Raw genomic sequence first — 22,934 nt, 5'->3', positions numbered from 1 at the left:
TTGGGGTTGAAGACACACTAGCTCAGGAGCAAGGGAGGTGACCTGGGGCTGGACAGGTGGTTTTCTGCTCCCCTCTGTTGCTACTGAGGACAACAGGTGGCAGGGCTGTACTCAGATGGTGTTAGATGGGCAGAAATCTCACTTGGATGGGTCCTCAGAAGGTAAGCACTGTGTCAGTAGTCACCATGACAGACAAGGCATCCTGGGGTGTCAGGTCATCATATCAGATTGTTTTCCAGCAACCTGACACTCCCAACTGGTGTTAACACCGCCTCTCCACAGGAGACACCCACCCCAGACACTGCAGTCTGCCCTCAGCAACCCTGCCCACCCCCACCATGAATACATTCCCCAAATGGTATCGGGACAGCCTTAGTGAAATACTAGATTGCCAAGGTCAAGGGGATGACTGTGGACCACTGGCCCCCTGTGCTAGATCATCACAAGGAAAGGGCCTTGAGATGGCACACAGAACCCCACCTCATAGTTTCATAGTTTCTAGGGTTGGAAAGGACCTGAGCAGATCATCAAGTCCGACCCTCTGCCATGGCAGGAAAGAGTACAGGGGTCAAATGACCCCAGCAAGGTGTACATCCAGCCTCCTCTTAAAGACCCCCAGGGTAGGAGCCAGCACTACTTCTCTTGGACTGTGAAGTAGCACCTCCTGATACCTAGCCTAAATCTACCCTCTGCCAGATTGTGACCATTATTTCTAGTCACTCCTCGTAGTGCTTGGGGGAACAGGGACTCCCCCAGTGCCTCCTGGTCCCCTCTAACTAGTTTGTAACAGGTCACTAGCTCCACCCTCAGCCTTCTCTTATGGAGGCTGAACAGGTTCAGATCCCATCGCCTCTCCTCGTAGGGCCTGCCCTGCTGCCCCCTGATCACGCAAGCGGCCCTCTTCTGGACCCTCTCCATGTTGTCCACATCCCTCCTGAAGTGTGGCGCCTAGAACTGGACACAGTACTCCAGCTGCGGCCTGACCAGCGTCGCATAGAAGGGGAGGATCACCTCCTTGGACCTGCTCGAGATAAATCTGGGGATGCATGACAAGGTATGGTTGGCCTTCCTGACTGCATCCCCACACTGCCGGCCCATGTTCATCTTGGAGTCAATGTTGAGTCCTTTTCTACCTCTGTACTGACAAAAAGGGAGTTCTCCAGCCTGTAGGTATGGTGCCAGTTGTTCCTCCCCAGGTGCATCACTTTGCACTTGTCGGTGTTGAATCCCGTCCTATTTTCATCCGCCCACCCCTGTAACCTGTCTAGGTCCGATTGCAGCCTATTCCTCCCTTCTAGCATACCCACTTCTTCCCACATATTAGTGTCATCAGCAAATTTGAACAGAGTGCTATTTACCCCCTCGTCCAAGTCACTGATGAAGATGTTGAACAGTGCAGGCCTGAGGACCAAGCCCTGGGGGACCCCACTCCCACATCCCTCCAGGTCGAAAATGACCCATCCACCACCACTCCCTGGGTGCGGCCCTCCAGCCAGTTGGCGACCCAATTGACTGTGTTGGTGTCAACGCCACAGTCCCCCAGTTTCTTAATGAGAATGGGGTCAGAGACAGTGTCGAAGGCCTTCCGAAAGTCTAGGAAGACTGTGTCCACTGCTACCCCTGCATCTAAGGATTTGGTGACCTGGTCGTAGAAGGCCACAAGGTTGGTCTGACAGAACCTGCCACTAATGAACCCGTGTTGGTTGCCCCTAAGCATAATCTCCCCTGCTGGCCCCTCGTGGATATGCGCCCAAATAATTCTCTCAAAAAGCTTGCCCAGGATTGAGGTAAGACTAACTGGCCTACAGTTTCCTGGGTACTCCTTCCTCCCCTTTTTGAAGATGGGAACCACGTTGGCCCTCTTCCAGTCCCCTGGCACCACACCAGAGCACCACGAGTGCGCGTAAAGCTGTGCCAGGGGTCCCGCAATGACCTCAGCCAATTCCCTCAGTACTCTGATCATCCGGACCAGCTGATTTGAACGCATCCAATCCCTCCAGAAGTTCCCTAGCTAGTTCCTCACTAATCCTTGGCCTAGGTATGCCTCTCCTGGGATCTAAGGGGGACCCGGGGGGGGGTGACTGTTCCAGTCCCTGCTTAGGAAAATGGAGGCAAAGAAATTGTAAGATGTAAGCATCTCCTCCTCCTCCTCTCGCTCTGCCCAGGGCCCACAGAAAAGCATGTCCGGGACCCAGGGTCCTGCTCATGTTGCTAGGGTGAGAGGCTCCTTCTACTCCTGGTCTTAGGCATGAGGCAACCCCTGAACATGGTCCAGAGATCCCCACAGAGGGAAAGGGAAATCCAGTGCCAACAATCAAGGACATCCTTGTCCCTCAGAAGCCTGTGAGGACCTGCAGTCCCAGCAATAGAGCTGGCTGCTCCACCACCCATGCTCACACCACAGCCTTCTCAGGGGGACAGTGGTGATCAACCAGTCAGTACTGCCCTGCACACTCAGCTGCACCTGCCAGTCTCTGGCACCCAGGGCAGCCCACAAGGCATGCTGAGATATTTGCCAAGGGGCCCCTGCCAGCACAGGTTGCCTGCATGCCTCCTGCCCTGAACACCAGATGCTTACATGATGCTCTGTTGATAGGGATCAGGCTGATCAAACTAAACCATACAACTCAGGTCCCTTTGAATGCTTGCAAGCATCCAATGTCTGCCCAGACATCACATTCAAGTATTGCTATATGAAGAGCCCTTTATATTAGACAAATATATCTTGGGTCAATACAAACAAAGTCATTTAAACTTTGGAAAGAGAGCAGATCCAGTTCTCATATCTTCCTTTATACTTTTGGTTCAATAAATAAAACCTTTAAAGTGGGTGTAAATATCCCAGAGGTGTTAAAAAAGCACGCCAATACAAACTGATTTCCAGGAAATTGTAACAATATACACCAGCTGAATACCTGCCCTTCTGAGGTATTTCTGCAGCATATTACTTTGTCTGCTCAGCTGTTAAGATAGAGGTCATAAAGCTGCACTGTTTTTTGCTATAAAAATCCTCCTACACACACACAAAAACCTACAGGCAGTGCATGCATATGAAATTATAAGCCATTCTAGCTTTGCTTTCATAGCAAATGACACCATAATTGCTTAAAAAAAGAAAGTGCTTGTTATCCTTCTCACTCACATATTAAAACTTGCAATGCAAGTTTGAATGTAAAAATAAAGAAAGGATTTGATCCAGACATACCAACACATACAATATGATGCAGTATTGAATTAGGACTAGCAGAGTTAATAGAAACAGTGGTTCCCAATTTCAAAAAAGGGAGGAAGGAGGACTCAGGAATCTATAGACCTGTTAGTCTTACTTCGGCCCTGGGTAACTTTTTTGAGAGAAGTATCCTGGTGCATGTTCGTGAGGGCCCAGCAGGGGAGATTATGCTTAGGGGCAAACAACATGGGTTCATTAGAGGCAGGTCCTGTCAGACCAACCTGGTGGCCTTCTATGACCAGGTTATGAAATCCTTGGATGCAGGTGTCACGGTAGACATAGTCTTTCTGGACTTTAGGAAGGCCTTCGACACTGTCTCTGACCCTATACTCATTAAAAAACTAGGAAACTGCGGCATCAGCGCCTACACAGTCAGATGGGTCACTAGCTGGCTGGAGGGCCACATCTAGAGAGTGGTGGTGGATGGGTCATTTTTGATCTGGAGGGATGTGGGCAGTGGGGTTCTGCAGGGCTCAGTACTTGGGCCTGCACTGTTCGACATCTTCATCGGTGACTTGGATGAGGGGGTAAAAAGCACCTTGTTCAAATTTTATGATGACGCTAAGATGTGGGGAGAAGTGGGCACGCTAGAAGGGAGAATAGGCTGCAATCAGACCTAGACAGGTTACAGGGGTGGGCAGATGAGAACAGGATGGGTTTCAATACTGACAAGTCCAAGGTGATGCACCTGGGGAGGAAGACCCAGAACTATACCTATAGGCTGGGGAACTCTCTTCTTGTTAGTGCAGAGGCAGAAAAGGATCTTGGAGTCATCACTGATGCCAAGATGAACATGGATCTAGTGGCCATTTACAAACTAGTCAGGGGGGACCAGCAGGCTTTGGGAGAGTCCCTGTTCCCCCGAGCACTACCAGGAGTGACAAGAAATAACAGTCACAAACTGGCAGAGGGTAGATTTAGGCTAGATATCAGGAGGCGCTACTTCACTGTCAGGACTACTAGGATCTGGAACCAACTTCCAAGAGAAGTGGTGCTGGCTCCTACCCTGGGGGTCTTTAAGAGGAGGCTGGATGAACACCTTGCTGGGGTCATTTGAGCCCAGTAGTCTTTCCCGCCATGGCAGAGGGTCAGACTTGATGATCTGCTCAGGTCCCTTCCGACTCTACCAACTATGAAACTATGAATGCCCAGATATGCAAAAAATGAGCTACCTGTTACATTGATCTGATGCGTTATGTCAAAAGAAAAACTAAAATATTCCTCTGTATTACTTCTTCATGCCAGCAATTGCTGTAGTTACCACAGTGCTGTCACACGATCATGAATGCAGAACTCTGATGATCAGAACAGTCATGCTCAACCTCTGGCCCACAGACCACATCCAGACTGAGAGCCATGTCAATCAGTCCGTGGGTCTCCCCACAGGTCCAGAAATTTGGTGGCAGTTGAGCGGTGGCAGCATTAATGCAACTCCTTGGTTGCCAAATTTCTGGACCTTTAGGGAGGGGAGCCACATAGGTCAGATGAGGTACAAGTGAACAAGTCTGTTTCCCCTAGCAGCCCCTGGCATGACAAGGAACAATGGACACAAATTATTGCAGAGTAGGTTTAGATTAGACATCCGCAAGAACTACTTCAGAGTTAGGGCGGCTAGGAGCTGGAACCAACTTCCAAGGGAAGTGGTGCTGGCTCTTACCCTGGGGATCTTTAAGAAGAGCCTTGATGCCTACCTGGCTGGACTCATTTTGAATCCAGTTTTTTTTCTCCCGCCCAGGCGGAGGGGTTGGACTTGAAGAACTACAAGGTCTCTTCTGACCCTATTCTATGATTCTAGGTGTACGGGGTGGACCAATGCACAGGGTCACACTTGTGGACCAACCCTGAACACAAGATCCAACCTGTGGACTGATCCTGTGTCATTCCTTTGGCCCACAGGGCTGGACAAGTTGAGCACTTGAACTGGAATATAGTCCACACTATGAAGATGTTTGAGAACCCCTGCTTAGAGGCACTAATTCTTATAGAGGATATGGTAAGTATTTGGTAACTGTGTTGGTCTGAGACAAAAAGAAATGCAAAACTGTAGAACTCTTGGTTAAAAGATGATACCTTTGATTAAATCACAAAAAAATTATCCGTCTTTGCAATCTTTCAAGCACACACACCCTCCTTCAGGCTGTGGACAAATCCAAAATGGTAAAAATCCTTAAAAAGTTTAAAAATAAAAGGGGGGGGGGAAAGGATTTTTTTGGAGGAAGGGTGTGTGCCTGAAAGCTTGCAAAGAAAGATGATTTTTTTTGTGCAATTCCTTAGTTGGTAAAACATATCATCTCTGAACTAAGAGTTCTAGAGTTTTTGCATTTCTAGAGGATAAGCCCGCAGAACAAATTTGGAGTTTCTAGACCTTGCTATTTTTGGCTATGATGTGAAAAAAAGGAGAGGGGAGCACTATTATCAAAATGATTGAAATACAAGATTAGCAACTTGAGTAGAATCAGCAAAGCTCTAAAAGGCTCTTCAAAACTTTCTGATTCTCAAGAATAAACAAGAGCGTCACTAAAGTTCAGTTAACTGGCATTTGCCACAGGAAGTTGTAAAATTTCCTGTTGACCTTCCCTGGAAGCCAACCATACTTTTAAACAGCAATCATCTTCAAGTGAACTGCTTCTACCACTTAGACTTCTTTGGGCAATAGGGTGTCAGCAGGAGAAACAACTACAAGAGAAGTATCAACTGCCAATATCATTCAAACTAATCCTACAAAAAAAGATTTGGATTACTTTGAGTCATTTCCAAAAGCTACAAGACCAATATTTTCAAACCAGCACTACTTAACCAAATGCCAAGATCTCGTCTGTTATTTCACCGGTGATACAAGGCATCATGGCTACTTATAGATGTTTAAAAAAAATAAACAAAAAACAGCACTTTTCTTTAAATTCAATGTGCTCCCACACTCAGCACAGTAGATGCCCAGAAGAGGCATTGTGTTAGTTGGACCCAGATCACCCAACATCTGTAGACTGTGTGCATTACTGGAGTTTTTTTTGTGCTTTTATCCAATAGCTGATTAAATCAGCTTTAGATAAAAGTGCCAAAAAACCCCCACCGAACCAGACGATCTATAAAGATGTCAGAGAGCTGGGTCAAACTAACACGCTGCTTCTTCTAGTTAAAAACTATTTTTTTTTGTAAGGTCTGTAAGCAGCCTATGTGCAAAGACACATCAGCTTTATCATTATTTGCTATGTAGGGAAACCACCAATATTTTTAGGGATGCGCCCATTCTCACCTAGAAAGAGTCCAGTGATCTGATTTTGTGACCAAAACTGGATGTTTTAATACAATATACATAAAGCCTAAAGTACTAATAGTCTATTAAAGCACTGAAATGAAAATTGCTTGATCCATGAGCCTCTTATCAAAATCTTTGAGTTAGAAAGTGTTCACTCTTCTACATAAATGATAAGGTGAAAAATCATTCATCCTTTGAAGATAAGCGCTGTAAATATGGCATAATAAGTTATGTACTGTATTAAGGGCTTTATCCTGTAGTACAGGGATGGGCAAAATGTGGCCCGCTGCACCCCCCCCAGGAGGCATGGCAGGACATGTGCCCCCAATCTGCATGTGGGGCAGGGCAGGCTGCTGCTTTTGGCTGGGGCCAAGGCAGCACTGGGCTTTTCCTGGAGGGGGCTGGGCCAGGCTGCATTCAGGATGGGCAGCAGTGGCAGCGCTAGGAGGGGGACTCCAAGAGGGGTGCTCCCCCCCCCACGCCTCCCTCAGGTGTGCAAGCTGCTCATGGCTCCTGCTCCTGCTCTATGCCCCTTCCCTCCCCCCACAGCAGATACTTACCAGCTAGACACTGTCAAACTGTGCTTTTGGATGCCTGCATGCTGCACCCACGGACACGGCATTTATTGGTGACATTATCAGCCACACCAGCCAAAAAAAGCCGATTGCCAATAACGTCAATTTTCCTTACATTGGTGCTGATCCAATATGGGACCGTTTTATCAATGAACCTTTACAAGATGCAAGTACCTGAAGTCTACCCTAATCCGGCTTTGTGTTGAAGTCCATTTTTGGATCTGGCCCAAAACAAAGAACTTCCTAATTCTAAACTAATGTTTTGACAGAAACTTCCTTTGTGAATTTGTGCAAAAAAACAACAGTCCTAGTTCACTTTCTTTATTTGTTAAAATGAAGCTAAAACCCCCTCTACCTCACAAGAATGTTGTAATGATTAATATATGTGTTTTCAAAATCAAAATGTTTTCTGTCCCATCTCTGTTATAAAAAAGATGTTAAATCAGAGAGCAAACCTATCAAATCCATAACTAGCAATTTTTCTTTTGGCATGACTTTGAAAAATGGAAATAGATTGAATATTTCCCTAAGACCACAGTCAGTTAGGTAAAAGTAATAAGCACACTCAGGAGAAATATTTAGCCTGCTTTTATCCAAACTTCTACAAGTGAGAAAGTTGCAAGATGAAGTCCTGATATTCAGCGTTACACGCTGGAGCTGTGTGGCTTTTTATCACTTCAAGATCTAGCTGTTTACATTTGAAGCAGCACTGCACTTCCCTAATTTCTCATGCCCCTTTGGGCTACACCATGAGATAAGAAATGGGTTGGTTGGAAGGAAGAATTCTGTCCCATCTGTTCAGCCCTTTCTTAGCAAACTGTGCAGTCTGGTAAACCATGCATGTGCAAATTCGCATCCAGACCTGTTCAATGCTCTCTCAGCCAGGGACAGCAACTAAGCTGCTGTGAGATAGTCCTGATGAAATGACTAAAGCAGACATTCCAGGGACCAGCAAGCGCATGACGTCTGGCAAAACCCATTAACAGTTGGGTAGCTCTGGAAAACATATGGCACATAAGAATATCTGCTAATTAAACAGTGTGTGTGTGTGTGGGGGGGGGTGGTATTCAAAGCCAAAAATCACTCTCTTTCTTGCTTTACTTGATGTGTGGGAAAGAGGAGGAACAACAGCTAGAAATGTAACATTTATTCTTCATTACTCCTCAAAATAAACATCCCAGGTAAAACTAAAGATGTTCATGCCAGCTGCTGTCAAACCATTAGCCTGAGAGTACACTAAAAACACAACAAAACAAACCTCTCTCGTTAGGTTAGTCCTAGCACCATGATTTTTTTTTTAAATATAGTGAAACCTAACCTAAAAAGGCAACTTGACATTAAAGAGCCACTTGAAAGCCTCCGCAGATTACCACCCTACCCAGAGCGAATCTGGCTCCAAGCATTGCTGGGTCCGCGCGCTCACCACATGCTCCTCATTGCTCAGATTGCTCCAGTGCGAGCATCCAACTCAGGCTGCACCACCACACACGTGCCAGCAAAACCACCCAAAACCGTCATCTCATTTGCGACGGCGTTTTGACTAACGTTGAGAGAGAGCCTGAAATTGTTCAACTTCCTAAATAAAACCCCTCTTCAAAGTAGAAGTCTGATTTTTCCACACACCCGCCCGAAACCTCGTTCCTGGAGGCAGATGAAGCTAGAAGCATCCATGGTGTGAGGCAAGGATGTCTTTGGGTAACACCCTTCCTTGTGCCGACCGTGTGGCTGAGATAAAGGCAGACAAACCTGCGAGGCATGAAGTCAGCTCTACCTCATGACAGCTTCTGCGCTGCGTCTCTGATTCAGTTAGTTTATAACAGGAATTTTCACTGAAAATTGTTCAGCCTTTTTGAGATCTGAGGCAGCCCCGCAAGGTCTCCCCATACCCCCGCCCAGACCCCAGCAGCCCTGGGCAGGCGGTGCCGCGGGCCGGGCCCGGGAAAGGGGGAAGGGAAGGGGGAGCGGGACGTGGGGGCTGCCCGGCGCTCACCTTCCCGGGCTTTCAGCAGCACCGTGTTGGCTACGATGTTCTCGATCTCCATGGCCCGGACCGCACTCCCAGCCGCGGGTTATTGCCGGGCTCCGCGCCGCCCCATCCCCGCTGCGCGCCCCTCCGCACCACTGCTGCTCCCCAGAACAGGGCGCGAGGGGGTGGGGCGCGGGATGGCCACGCCCTTCGCAGGGTGGGTCCCGGTCCCGCCCCGCCCCGCCCCGCCGGACTACAGCTCCCAGCAGGCAGCGCGGCACCTACGGCCTCGCAAGGGACACCGGGAAAAAAGGAAGCCGCTTCGCGCACGAGGACCGCGCGAGATTTGGTGCGAGCTCTCGGGAGACCCGTGGTGGGGGCTGGGGAGGGAGGCAGGAGCTGGGGGATACCGGGGGGTCCCGTGCGATTTCGGGGTTCTTGCGGGAGCTGAAGGAGTGCGGGCCGCGCTCCCCTGGGCGCCATTTTGCTTAGCGTGGCCCGTTCGCCCTCTTGGTAGCTTCCAGTTGAGCCTGCCATGGGAAAGGCCAGGAGCAAGGGCCTCGCGAGGTCAGCCACGGCCACGGCCATGGCCAAGGCCAGGAACAACCCGTTCGAGGTGAAGGTGAACAGGCAGAAGTTCAGTGTCCTGGGGCGCCGAACCAAGCACGACGTGGGGCTGCCTGGCGTCTCCCGCTCCAAGGCCCTCCGGAAGGTGAGTGGGGCCGTTTGCATGGTGGCTGGGGCTCCGATGGGGCTGCAGGGAGGTGGCGTGTGCCCTGGGGGTGGCACCTGTGGGGTTGGACAGCGCCAGCCGTGTTGCTGGGCTTGTAGAGAAAGAGGTTGGGGTGGGATTTAGCCCTCGCTCTGCTGCACATGGGACCAGCCCCACCTGGACCTGCCCAGTCCATCTCTGCTCACTCCCTGAGGTGGCTACTGAGGCAGGGGAAACATTTCATACCTCCAGGGTCTTTCCCTCCGTGGTAATTTGGGGACGGAGGTCATCTTCATGACCTGGGGCAGGCTGAAAGATCATCTCAGTGTTGAGAGACAGGCCCGAAGTTCAGTAATCCCCTCCAAGGAGATCCAGTACAGCCTGAAGGTTTTCCTCATGCACGAGCATAGTGCTGTCATTAGTAGGTTGCAGGTAAAAGACGGTTGTTTGGACCACCTTGGTCTTTTAGTAAAAATTCCCCAGTCTGTCCATTTGGTATTTAGTGTCAGTTCTGGAAGGAGGGCAGTCCTGAGTGAGAACCAGATGTCATAAAAATGATAAAGTGTCAAAAAAAAATTGAGAGCAAAGTTGGGGCAATGACGCATTCTTGCTTCACCCCAGCCCAGATGACAAACTGATTGTCTCCGATCTGCTACGTAGAACAGTTGCAGTCATCTGGGTGTGGAGAAACCTCAGGACCTTGATGTACTTTTCAGGACATCCAAATCTGGCCAATACTTTACACAAGATTTTGTGGTTGATGCAGTCAAAGGCCTTAGTAAGGTCAATGAAAACCATATACAGGTCCTGATGTTGTTCATGATGCTGTTCTTGCACCCAGTGGGCAAGAAATCGTGTCAGTTGCCCCACAGGATGTGAGATTCTGGCAGGACTTCCTCAGCCAGAGGTAGAAGATGGTTCAGGAGGATATGCGCAAGAATTTTCCCTGCTGCAGAAAGGAAAGCAGTGAATTAATGGGGTGGTTGTGGGCACATGGTGTAGCGGTGTGGTGGTGCTGCAGGTATGCAGTGTCTGGGGGATGTCCATGGGGTGCACAGCCTGGGGGGGCCAGTGGCTTGCTCTTATGCACTTGGGGGCCATCTGGCTCTTGGCCACTTGGAAGTTGGACATAGAGTAAGTTCTTTTGGAAACAGAGTACCCAGGAAGCGTAGCACCGCAGGAGACAGTCTGGGTGATGCTGTCCTGCCACGCCAGAAAGGTCCTGCTGCAAGGGGGTTGACCTTAGACCGGGGTGGGCAAAATATGGTCCGTAGGCTGAGTCCAGCTGATCAACTGATTGGTTCTGGCCACTGGGCACCCACCAATTGATTATATCCAACCTATTGCTGCCCCTGCAATGCTTCACTTGGGGTGGAGCCCCACCCACTCCCTCCCACCCAGGTCAGCCCACACCGTGCTTGTGCCAGCCAGCAGCCCTGGCCCCAGCCAGTGCACACAGCTCCCTCGTGGGGCTGCTCCCAGTGTAGCTGCAGCTGAATGTGTACTGCTCAACTCCTCCTCCCGCCCATTCTGCGCCGCTCTGGATGTGGGGAAAGCTGCAGCCAGGCAGGCCCTGCCCTAGCGTGTGGGGCTCCAGCTTCAGTTCCCAGCCACTTTCCACCCACTTTGCCTGCCCAGCACAATGAGCATCCACCTGCAGGTGGCCAAGTGGGTAGAAGGCAGCCTGGAGCTCTACAGGCCGGGACAGGAGCCACCCACCCAGCTGTAGCTATCCCTCTGCCTGGAGTGGAACAGCAGGAGGAGGAGGAGAAGCTGCTGGAGGTGGGGAGAGCAGAGTATCACCTGGACAGTTGCAGCTCCACTGGGAATCTGTGAGAGCTGCTCAGGGCCAACAGGTGCAGGCAGGAGCGTGGTGCAGGCTGCCCTGAGTGGGAGTGGCCAAGGCTTGGCCCCATGCAAACCACCATGGGAGTAGCTATAGGTCAGGAGGGCAGGGTGTGGACTGTACCTGTACCTGCACTGCACAAGTGAGGTATGCTTCACACCCCCCTGCCTCCCCTCACTCCTGGCTGGCTCCTGGAACCTAGTGCATGGGCAGCGCCTCTACACTCATGTGCACCCACCCCAACACACACCGCATACACTCACTCCCCACACCCCTCCTATACACAATGTACAAGAGTAAAGCTTTATTTGGAGATATTATGCAATCACCTATATATGTTACTCAAAAAGATAAATCATGACAAAAGTCATTTTTTGAAATAAAATTTAAATCTTACAGTAGATTTTGATTTTTAGTATACGATTTGCTTTTTATCTATAATTTGTTAAAATTATATCTTTTTAAGATTTTATGTATGCAGCCCTTGACAGGTCACTATAACTTGTTAAGTGGTTCTCCAGCTGACATAATTGCCCATCCCTGCCTTAGAACCTGGCAAGGGGAGTAACAGGATTATTATTACTTTACTTACTGTAAATAATTCTCTATATCACTTCCTGTAAATCAGAGGGGTCAAACATATATGGCCTGTGGGCTGGATTCATCCCATGGAGCTCCTTTATCCAGCTCACCAGTACCAATGAACCACCAGAAGTTGCGGGGGGTGGCCATGGGAAATGGCCTGCCACTGAATCCAGGGGCCCCAGTAGACATCATGATCAGTAGCAGGTTGGCAAGTGAGGGATGATGTAGCCCCCGTTGCCCTCCAGTTGTTTCATGTCACTGCTGCCACAATCCTACCTCTTTTACCATCAGCGCTGCTACTGCTCATCTATGCTGGAGCTCCTGTGTGCACCACATCAGCTAGAGCTGCTGTCATAGCACAGGTTATACTGCAGTGGCAGCAGCTCCAGCCTAGGCAATGTGGTGGGAGCTGGAGTTGTGCTGTGTGCCACATGTTGGTGTCAGAGCTATTGCTGCCGTTGCCACATGTGGTTGGATCTGGCCCCCAAGCAGCATCATGGTTCAGATCTGGCCAGGGCACAAGGTGAGTTTGACACCTCTACTGTAAGTAATAAAGCATTGCTTCCATACCAGAAGTCTGGTCAAGGTTCCACAAATTGTATGCAGCAGCTTATCCATCCTCACCCAGCTCATTGACTCTTCAGCCAAAAGTTACAGCCTCATCAGTGGTTGTGAGAGTTTTAACACTGGATTCTGCCCCTCCTTTTGCAGTTCCAGGATGAAGTGACAGCCATCTTGGTAGCCATGAGTCACAGTGTCTGCTCTGTTCCACTCTGCTTCTATGGCAGCAAAGAAAAAATAGTTTCCCAGTTTAAGCCACACACCTATTTTGAAAGGCTGGTTGTGGGGAAGGTGTATGGTATGGGAGTAAATATAGTATTTATAGAAATCTTGGTTTTAGATGTATGCTCCTTGTTAAGATTTTAATTTGATCTCTCTCTTTCTTTTTAGCGCACGCAGACTTTGCTAAAAGAATACAAAGAAAGGGAAAAGTCTAATGTATTTAAAGATAAGCGTTTTGCTGAGTATAATTCCAAAATAAGCCCAGAAGAGAAGATGATGAAGAGGTTTGCTTTGGAACGACAGGTAGAATATATGAATGAAAAATATTATTTTAAAAATTCCTGTAGGGTATTTTATTTGCTAAATAAAAATTCATGCAAATTTATTTTTTGCTGGGACCTCAGAAACTATCACCGGTGTGGAACTCATATTTCACTTTCCTCCTGTGCTTCCATACTTCCTGTGCCTAAGCTCCAGGCAGTCCTTAGCATAGTCTAAATTAATTCCAAAATTAGAGCCTTCAGACCAATGGTTCTTGACCTTTGGAACTCAAAAAACCCCTTATTGGTCTTGGCACCCCTTAAGAATTTTTTGAATCGAGTAACACCCAATTTCAAAAACTAATGTACTTATTACAGTGCTTACCCCTTTATGTAGAGGGTCTGAGAGGGGATTGGCCAGGCACAAACAAGCCTGAGCCTTCATGTATCTGCTTATCTCCTCACGCTGCAGTGCACCCTTCAAAGGGTATGGCAGTACCTCAGGGTGCCCCAAACCGTCGTTGAGAATCACTGCTTTAAACCTTTCCCCTTGGAAACATTCAGTTTCTTGATGAGCATTGATTGAAGGTTCTGGTTTTGGGTAGTTGGAGTTTTTATGGAAAAAAGAAAACCTGTGAGTAAAAACTTTTTATGAAGTATTCTGTTTTATCAAAAATGCAGTTATGGGCTGGTGTGGGTGTGAAGGTGCATGGTTCACAGTCCAGAGGTTGCAAGTTCAAGGCCATAGCAGAATCACTCATGGAACAGCCTTGTCAGGTTCCAACAAATCTGCAAATTCTGCTAAATACCCTGTAATGCAAGGACACGAAAAACCCAGTTTTCAGTTGAACAGTACACTTTTGACTAATGCTGTACAAAATAAATACTTAGAATCATATTTATTTCAACACTATAAAAATAGCTAGGATTTAGGGGTTTTATACTAGACAAAACCAACTCCACAGCCACAAAATGTAAATCTTTTAGTTATTAAAATACAATTTTAAATTTCCCTTGACAGCTGGAGAAAAGCCATTTCCTAAGCTTGCTCATGAAGCTTCTTGTCACTGACAAGTAGGATGGCTGTGGAATACCATTGACTCCTTCACCATGTTCAAACTGAGCAGCCCAATAACACGTAAAGCTGATAATTGACATAAGTTCATTCTAGAACAAATTTAAGTTATTGCAGTAATTTAATTTATAAGAAATCCAAATGTTGCAGGTTTAAATAAGGTACTGAATACCCCACCCTGCTTCTGGTTTTTTTTTTTTACCTGTCTTTTTAAAATAAGTGTGTTTAAAAATTTGGTGTTTAAAAATTTGGTTTTAAGAGAATCTAACTTGCTTCCTCCAACTTCAGTGTAGCTAAAACAGTGTAGGCTTGTGTATGCTGTTAGACTAGACAAGGAGTGTCAAATTTATGTCCCATGGGCCAGGTGATGCATCTTTTTGCTCCAGATCCGCTCATCTGGCTAACAGGCTTGCCTCAAGGGGTAGGATGAGTTTGAGACTTCTAAACTAGAATGAAACAGAAAATACAGGTCTTTAAAAAGAAAAAAGAAAAAGTAAGGACGTCATTAATTTATCTGGTATAATACTGAAAAATGTTCCTTTATTTAAAGTGGGTGGCTTATATTGGTTTGTTTTTTATAGCAAAACTTTGGAAAGAAAAATATCTATAACCTCAACGAAGATGAAGAATTGACCCATTATGGCCAATCTTTGGCAGATATTGAAAAACTTAATGATATCGTGGATAGTGACAGTGATACTGAAGATAGAGGTGCACTATCAGGTAAGTAAGTTAAGGTGATATTATTTTCTATTTTATTTAACAATTCTCACTATTAACATGGCTATATGAATTGTTGTGCATCTCCTTTTTAACTGTGAAAAGGATACAAGGTAAACCTGAAATTTTGAAATCAACCACCTAAAAGTTTGATCCAAAATGAGCAAAAAGACTTGTATTATGTTATAAGGTTTAAACCATTCTAATTAAATATTTATTATATCAGACTGACCTTTTTAAATACATGCATATGTGTGCGCGCGCACGCACACACACATACACACACACACACACACACACACACACACACACACACAGAGTTAGTCTTTAAACAAGCTTTAAGTTTATTTAGTGTCTTAGTTTTTTAGCAACTTCTTAAATAAACCTGTGACGGAATGCCGGGCTAGCGGTTCCGGCACCGCTTGGGGAGCCACGGGCTTTATGGAGCCGTGCGAGCGCGTGGCTTGTGGGGCGGGATTGGAGGTAGCTTTATAACTGCCTTCGAGGTTTGCCGAGTTGGCACAAGTAGACGAGTTAGAGTAAGTTGTTAGTTTTCTGTAATAAGTCTATAGGATGTCTTTTGGTTCACGGGGTTCCGGAGCAAGCCCTTGCTTTCCACCACTGGAACTAGTCCAATGATAGGTATGGCTGCCGACTCCTTAAGTCCCAGAACTGGTCAACAGCTCATTGAGATGGGATGTTAGTAGTAGAAGTTATTACAGAGTAGATATAAAGTGAAGTAAAAATTTGTTTTATTCACTCACCTGGCCTCACCCTCTTACGAATAAGAGGGGAGACCGGCTGGAACAAAGTTGCGGTAAATATAAGTACAGAAGCGTAGATATGCTGTCTAAGCTATGAAGAGAGGCAGTCAAGAAGTGGAGTCTCCAATGTTTCTTCAGTTACAGTATGTCGGATACAAAGGGTCTGTTGGCCCACAGGGTTCACTAGTAAGCCCTTGCTTTCCACCACTGGAACTAGTCCAATGATAGGTGCGGTTGCCCACTAGTTAGTCCTAGGGCTGGTCAACAGCTCATGAACAGGATGAAAAATAATATAACTGTAACGCGGTGAATCGCTGTTGATTGTCGGATTTTCGAGGCCTTGGTTTTCGCTGGGATACGCCCAGGCGGGGAGGCTGAGGACCGGCTTACAGGGTGATCATTCCTGAAGGGTTGTCCAGTCGTCGTCTCTGCTGTTTCCTGCTTCTTTGCCTCTCTATAGATGTTGGTTGGACTGCCTCTATGACACTAACTATGATATAAGCTAAGCATACAGGGATAGGATAGTTTCTTTTACACAATAGTTACTAGGTAGATTTTCTACATAAGTTTCGTTTCTGCAGGTATGACACAGATAAGAAAAGAAACTTATAAAATGCACATGTGTAGCTTGGTACAAGCGTGGAAAACTACAAAGCTTTCATTTTGATTAACAGTCAAAACTACAAGGTCGCGTAAATGTGGGAATGCCGCGCGGCAGTTATACAGAAATAAAATAAGATCTTTACAAAACCAATCAAGTTGCCTAAATTGTTTCTAACATGAGAGTTAAGCCAGGGACGAAAGCCATTGTTGAGGCAAACATGCCATCCTAAGTAGGGCTGGCTAGAAAAAAAGAATTAATTTTTGCAAAATACTTTAAGATAACAACATATGGCTTTCATTTCACAATAGGGTGGAAATTAGTCTTTTTTCAAAAGAGTTGTTCATTCCTGTGCCTTAATAGGAGATACTGCCTCAGCAGTTTAATGATAAACATAAAGTCATCCTTCCTTTTCCCCAGCTGAGTTAACTGCTGCTCACTTTGGAGGTGGTGGAGGTCTCCTTCGTAAGAAAACAGTTAGTAGGCAGCAAGATGAAGATGAGGAAAAACCTAAGTCTCGCAAGGAGCTCATTGAAGAGCTCATTGCCAAATCCAAACAAGAAAAGGTGAGTATGTATATTCTTTGAACAAAACATGTCAATTGAAGATAGTTTTTCTCTGGCCTATTAAATTTCTTGACCTATTTATGTAAGAAGAAAAACACTAGTGATTTGAATAGGTTCAATGTGAATGTGAAGCCAAGAGATGGAAAATGTCATAACCTTTGTGAGGTTTAGGTCATGGAAATCTCCATGCTTTTCCTACTCAGAAAGAGGAATAACGAGGTAAGCGACAGTTAATGCTTTTTTAAACATGGAGGTGAAAGATCCATGAATAATGCCACAATGGACTTGGGTAACTTGTGAGAAAAATGCAATTTTCCAAAACTTTTGCATCACCCAGCCCTTAGCTGGGGTGAATCCAGAGGGGGTACAGTGTTGTGGGTGGGTCGTATCTCTTTCAGACCGTGCTGTAGGAATGGCAGGTGGGGAGGGGAGGTTAAGTCCCTGAAGCAGGTTAGAATCTACCCCTCCTGGCACTCCCTTCCCCTCCATGTTCAGCAATATGTTCCTTCCCTCCCATTCATACCTTTCCCCACATGCTGTTGCCACTATGCCTGCTGTGCTCAGCAGACCTGAGGGGCTCCAGAGCCATTGTTGCCCTGGTCCAGCTAGGGCTGTGGGGAGCAGCTGCATAGGGAGTTGGGGACAGCAGCAACAGGAAGATTCCCCCTCCCTATCTCTTCCCCCACACAACCAAATCCAATGGCAGGAGGAGCTGGGACGGTGGTGGCAGAAGACAAGTTTCCCTTTCCTTTGCCCAGAGTATAGGTAGAGAGGACAAACAGCGCTAGGGGAGGTGCTGCTGAGCATGAAGAAGAAGAAGGGTTATTGAAAGCAGGGTTCAGGTGGGAGATCCTTATCTGCCTGAGGGACTTAACTTTCAGGGCATGGTCTTCCTTCCTTGGTGAGGGGGAGGCTGGGAGGAGGCATGTAGTGCTGGTCAATCTTTCTGCACCCTCTTTTAAAAATCATGGATCTGCCCGTACACTTAACCTGGCCAACTTGGATGCCGTGTTCTTCTTACATATTGCCTTTCAGTTTTGCACTGCTTGCTTCACCAAGGATGGTTAAAATTGCCAAACAGGGGTTGATAGAATTATTTAACTGTGTAATCTCCATGTAAATCATCTTTGCTTTTTGTGCTGCAGATAATTTTTTCTTGTTTGGTCATGTAATTGCCAATTTAACTCATTATGTTTCTAGAGAGAGAGACAAACAAAGAGAGAAAATGCCTTAGAACTCACAGAAAAGCTTGACAGTGACTGGAAAGAAATCCAAACCCTTCTCTCCCACAAAACCCCCAAGTCGGAGAGGAAAGATAAAGAAGAGGAGAAACCCAAGGTAATAGTTGTGTTAGCAGTCTTTGTGGATGTGAATGTATTACTGATCCAAAGTAGTGATTGAGGAAAAGAGGGAAAATTGATAGTTAATTAACAATTAGTGATAATTTGCATATAACCATTTTTAGCAAAATTTTAAAAATAAAATGCCGCCTCTTTAGTTAAATTGGAAGAATGGTATATCGTTTTATAGAGTTCCATTTTACAGTCCTGAGGTTGGAATGATTTTAAACAGATGTTATAGAGGAGTAAAAGGATCCATGAGTCCATATCCTTTTTCTTTAACTAGTGAATTTGCAAGAGATTCAGTATAATATAGAATTGTCAACAGTGTTTTGAATTATCATCTGACACCAAAGTATTTTTCTGAAGAGTTAGCATGTTTCATGAGACTGTGTTGTCTGAGGCTCCATGTGCCTATGAACTGTTTTTTGGATTATGTTTCTCTAACTTAGCAGTAACTTTCAATGGCAATAACTTCATTACTGCTTCAACTAGCCTATGAGGTTTCATGATCTATTTTTACATAAAAAAAATAAATGAAAATGCTCTTGATTTTTGAGTAGTTTTGCTGTGTGAACCTACAAGCTCTGTTATCTACCCATTAACAGACATGTTATACCATGAATGATTGATCATTTTTAGGCAGAATAGATTTGATTCAAATCGCTGGTCAGGGAACCTCAATTTGATAATTGTTTTTTACAAAAAAAATGCATTCTTGTTGTTGGATACCCTTTATTCATTTAACTTCTTGAAACTTTGCACTTTTAGAGAAAGGTAAGTGCTTGACTCTGCACAAAATTGCAGAGAACAATAGGGCTAATGGGTGGGTAATCAGGTCTGGTACCTCTTATCTCTATATACTGCTGTTAACAAGGATGTTAACTCCTTATCTCTATATACTGCTGTTAACAAGGAAGCTTGCAAAGAACAATTTTTCCAACTATTCAGTTGGTCTGATAAAAGATATCACATCTACCCAAAGAACTTTGTTTTGGAGGCACAAAACCACAGTTTGAGAACTGAAACTAAGCGTCACAGAGATGCTTAATGGGATCTTCCAGACTGAGCACTGAGTCCTGATGGGGTAGAGTGGTTTTCTTTAATCTTTACTAATCTGTAGAGGAGCCTTTAGGAACCCATAAGATTGGGCCCCTAATATAGTCTATGGCCCATTGTGACCTATTTATAAAATGTATAAAAAGGTTTCATGAAGATATTGTCTCAAATAGTATATAATGAGGTGTTACACCATTATGAATTAGGGAGCATATTTGAGCTTTAACGTATCTTGAATTAAAACTATCTTTATATGTTTGTTTTTTTTAAAAAGCGTCTTAGCAAAAAAATAAAAAATACTATTAAATTAAAAATCTGATTTAATTTTTTTTAACGGGGTTTTTATTTTTATCCTGTTTTTAGAAACGGTTATTATAATGTGTTGAATTTGTTTTCCATTTTTCCTTATTTGCAAGGTTTCTTTGCACAACTGGGAAGTACAATTTCCAAATTAGTGAATTAAGGAAGTTGGCTTAAAAGACAAAGCAAGATAATGCAGTTGCATGTTAGCCTTGTTTATTCTGAAAAGTGTTTTAATTTCAGTTAAGACACTTTGTAATAGACCAATTAATGCACTGCAGTATGTTAATAGGACACCTTGGTATCAGCACTTTGTTGTATTTTGCCAAGAAAGGGTATGAGGCTTTAGCAAAACAGTACAGGGACACATTCACAAATGAACAGCTTCTTTTCCACAAAACAATTCTGGAATAAATAGGAAGTGAGAATTTGTGCTTTTCATTTGCAATCAAGTTTAATTTGGGAGAGAATTAGTAATATGTTGGCGGGGGAGTTGTGTAAAAGGAAAATTCCCCAACTATATTTCAGGGGACTATATATAATTTTTTTGAGAGAAGCAGCTTGTCTTCATGCAGAGGTACTCAACCCCTGGCCCACAGCACCATATCATCTGGTCTGTGGGGCTCCTCATGGGTTGGGAAATTTGGTGGTGTGTGTGGGGTGGCATCACCCCCTGCTGCCAAATTTCCTGACTCTTCAGGAGCCTCTGGCCTTGTGTACTGGATTGGGCACCCAATCCCAATGTGCTGGGCCAGGTGGAGGCAGCCCAGGGCAGTGCCAGGCCTCAAGGCGCTATCTGGCCCACAGGTTATCCCTATGCCACTCATGGCCGATGGGGCAAGAAGCTGAGCACCGCTGTTTCTGGTGGATTAAGCATGTGATGAGGCTCTAAGAACATTCGGATGTCAACCTTAGTTGTCACGTTGTTTTGCAGTGTAGCTTTGGATACATTGCTTGTCCTCTCAGTAGCTCATTTTTCCAGTCTTAAGACAAAGGTAATGTCTTCGTAAATAACCAGATGTTGCACAGTGCATTGAAGATCCAAAGCCCTATGTAACTGCTAAGGGCTGTTACCTGATTTTTTTTTTTTTTTTTTTTTAAAGAGGATAATATTTTGTTAAGATTTCAATTTAAAAAATTTGTATAGGATTATTTTTTAATAGTGAAACCATCTAGAAATGCCTTTGGTGTTCTGTGTCAAGTCTACATTTTATTCTATTTCTTGTCCGTCAAGCTTTCTCAGCTGGAAGCAAGACATAAAGGTGTCATGTTTGTTAATCATGACATGGTGCGTTCTTCTCTTTAGCCTGATGAATATGATATGATTGTTCGAGAGCTTGGGTTTGAGATGAAGGCACAACCCTCAGACAGGATGAAGACAGAGGATGAACTAGCAAAAGAGGAGCAAGAACGACTCGAGAAACTGGAGGTACTGTAGCATTTTCAGCTGTGGTATAGCACTCCTACGGACAGCGACCCAGTACCTTTTTTATTCCCTTTGCTTGCCTCAAATTGAAAGCTGCTGTACTAAGAACAGTAAAAAACAAAAAAATCTGTTGTGCTTAAAAGGTAATCTGATCATTTAAAAGAAAAATGGCTTGGGCTGAACACTTGACATGCAAGATTACATAATAGTACAACCAATGCTTTCTCCAGCTAAAAACAAGCATCATTGTAGCTGTCATTGCATGATGTATTCAGATCTAAGATGTTCTTAAACTTTATTACACCATCCTATTTTGCAATACTAAAGGTGAATTAACATCATGCGCCTCTTGCCTCCTGGACTGCAGAGGGTCTGTTACTAGGAGCATTGTGCTCTGCAATGAAGCCAGTTTTGCCAAGGAAGCATTGTGGTCCTTGCATAATGTGGAGCCTAGTGTCTCGTGCATTGGTGTAGAATGAGTAGATCTTAGTGGGGCTTAAGGCTCACCTTGTGAAGTAATTTTTCACATATTGGCAAATTAAATTGCCAGGCACAGCAGTCTTTAGGGTACATGTACATCGTTGTAGGCCTCCTTGTGCAGTGAAATTGGAGCTAGCCCTGCAAGTGATGGCTCCCAAACCCAAAGTTTCATAGTTTCATAGTTAGTAGGGTCGGAAGAGACCTGAGCAGATCATCAAGTCCAACCCCCTGCCATGGCAGGAGAGAGTACTGGAGTTAAACAACCCCAGCAAGGTGATTGTCAAGCCTCGTCTTAAAGACCCCGAGGGTAGGAGCCAACACCACTTTGCTTGGAAGTTGGTTCCAGATCCTAGCCACCCTGACAGTGAAGTAGCGCCTCCTGATGTCTGATCTGAATTTACCCTCTGCCAGCTTGTGACCATTATTTCTAGTCACTCCTGGTAGTGCTCGGGGAAACAGGGACTTCTCCAGTGCCTGCTGGTCCCCTCTGACTAGTTTGTAACAGGCCACTAGATCCCCCCATAGCCTTCTCTTATGGAGGCTGAACAGGTTATATATAGTGATATAGCTGTGTTGGTGTAGTGCTAGCAAACATAGCTATGCTGCTTGCAGTTTGGGAGCTAGTGCATGTAGAGCTAGCTTGTGTAGCTCTGCCAATACTGGCTTGCCTTTACTAGACATAACTCTAGTACAGTGGTGCTCAGATCTTTGTGACCGGTTGGCTGGATGGACAGTGCCAAGTCATCCAGGGGCTAGATCTAGCTGATGGTCCTGATCCAGCAACATAGAGTGGGGCAGGGGGCATCCCAGCTGCAACCTAGTTCCACAGCGGGGAGGAAGGAGGTGTGACCCTGATCTGCGGGGTGAAGGGGCATTGTCCAGCCCCAACCCAGCCCTGTGGGAGGAGGGAGTGTGGTTCAACCCCATGGGGGAGGAGAGGGCATGATGCAGCCCAATGGGAGGGAAGGGGGCGTAACCCAGTCCCATGGGGGGAAGGGGCTTGTGTCAGCCCCAGCCTGGCTGCTCTGGGGAAAGAGTGCGTGGCTCAGCCCCATCCAGCTGTGGGAATGGGGGGAGGAAGTGTGACTTGACTGTGTGGGACTCAGGATTTGGGAATTTGGCAGCGTGAGACAGCAGCCATACTTACTGCCACTGTTCCCCTGTCGCCAAGTTTCCCATTCCGTGGGGAGCCTTGAGGGCCAAATACCTATGGCTTCATGGGCAACATTTGGCCTGCATGCTGGAGGTTGAGCACACCTGCTCTAGTAGAACTGTGGGGGCTTTCTCCATACTTCATAGCTTGCCAGTTTCTAGTCTAGCTAGGTGTTTATTAATTTAAAAAAACAAACAAACCCCAGTAATAATGGTCTGTTAAGTCGATTAAGGATCTG

General features: G+C 45.8%; 2 protein-coding genes across 2 annotated transcripts in view; one reads left to right on the top strand and one right to left on the bottom strand.

Annotated features, from left to right (window-relative positions):
• Nucleotides 1–9,201, bottom strand: part of GRK4 (G protein-coupled receptor kinase 4) — a 90,087-nt gene extending 80,886 nt beyond the window's left edge. Inside the window, exon 1 of the mRNA XM_019553354.1 lies at nucleotides 9,051–9,201. Coding sequence (XP_019408899.1) covers nucleotides 9,051–9,102 — 52 coding nt within the window. The 5' untranslated portion in view covers nucleotides 9,103–9,201. The remainder of the gene's footprint in view (nucleotides 1–9,050) is intronic.
• Nucleotides 9,202–9,561: 360 nt separating this feature from the next.
• NOP14 (NOP14 nucleolar protein) overlaps nucleotides 9,562–22,934 on the top strand; it is a 34,800-nt gene continuing 21,427 nt past the window's right edge. The window contains exons 1-6 of the mRNA XM_019553309.1: nucleotides 9,562–9,738; nucleotides 13,121–13,255; nucleotides 14,869–15,010; nucleotides 16,793–16,938; nucleotides 18,139–18,276; nucleotides 20,944–21,066. Of these exons, the coding sequence (XP_019408854.1) occupies nucleotides 9,562–9,738; nucleotides 13,121–13,255; nucleotides 14,869–15,010; nucleotides 16,793–16,938; nucleotides 18,139–18,276; nucleotides 20,944–21,066 (861 nt within the window). The remainder of the gene's footprint in view (nucleotides 9,739–13,120; nucleotides 13,256–14,868; nucleotides 15,011–16,792; nucleotides 16,939–18,138; nucleotides 18,277–20,943; nucleotides 21,067–22,934) is intronic.

The sequence above is a fragment of the Crocodylus porosus genome, unplaced genomic scaffold (genome assembly GCF_001723895.1).
Source record: "Crocodylus porosus isolate Cpor-Errol unplaced genomic scaffold, CroPor_comp1, whole genome shotgun sequence".
In the NCBI taxonomy this organism is placed as follows: Eukaryota; Metazoa; Chordata; order Crocodylia; family Crocodylidae; genus Crocodylus; species Crocodylus porosus.
The sequence above is the reverse complement of the archived record's forward strand: the minus strand, read 5'-3'. Positions and strand labels throughout refer to the sequence as shown.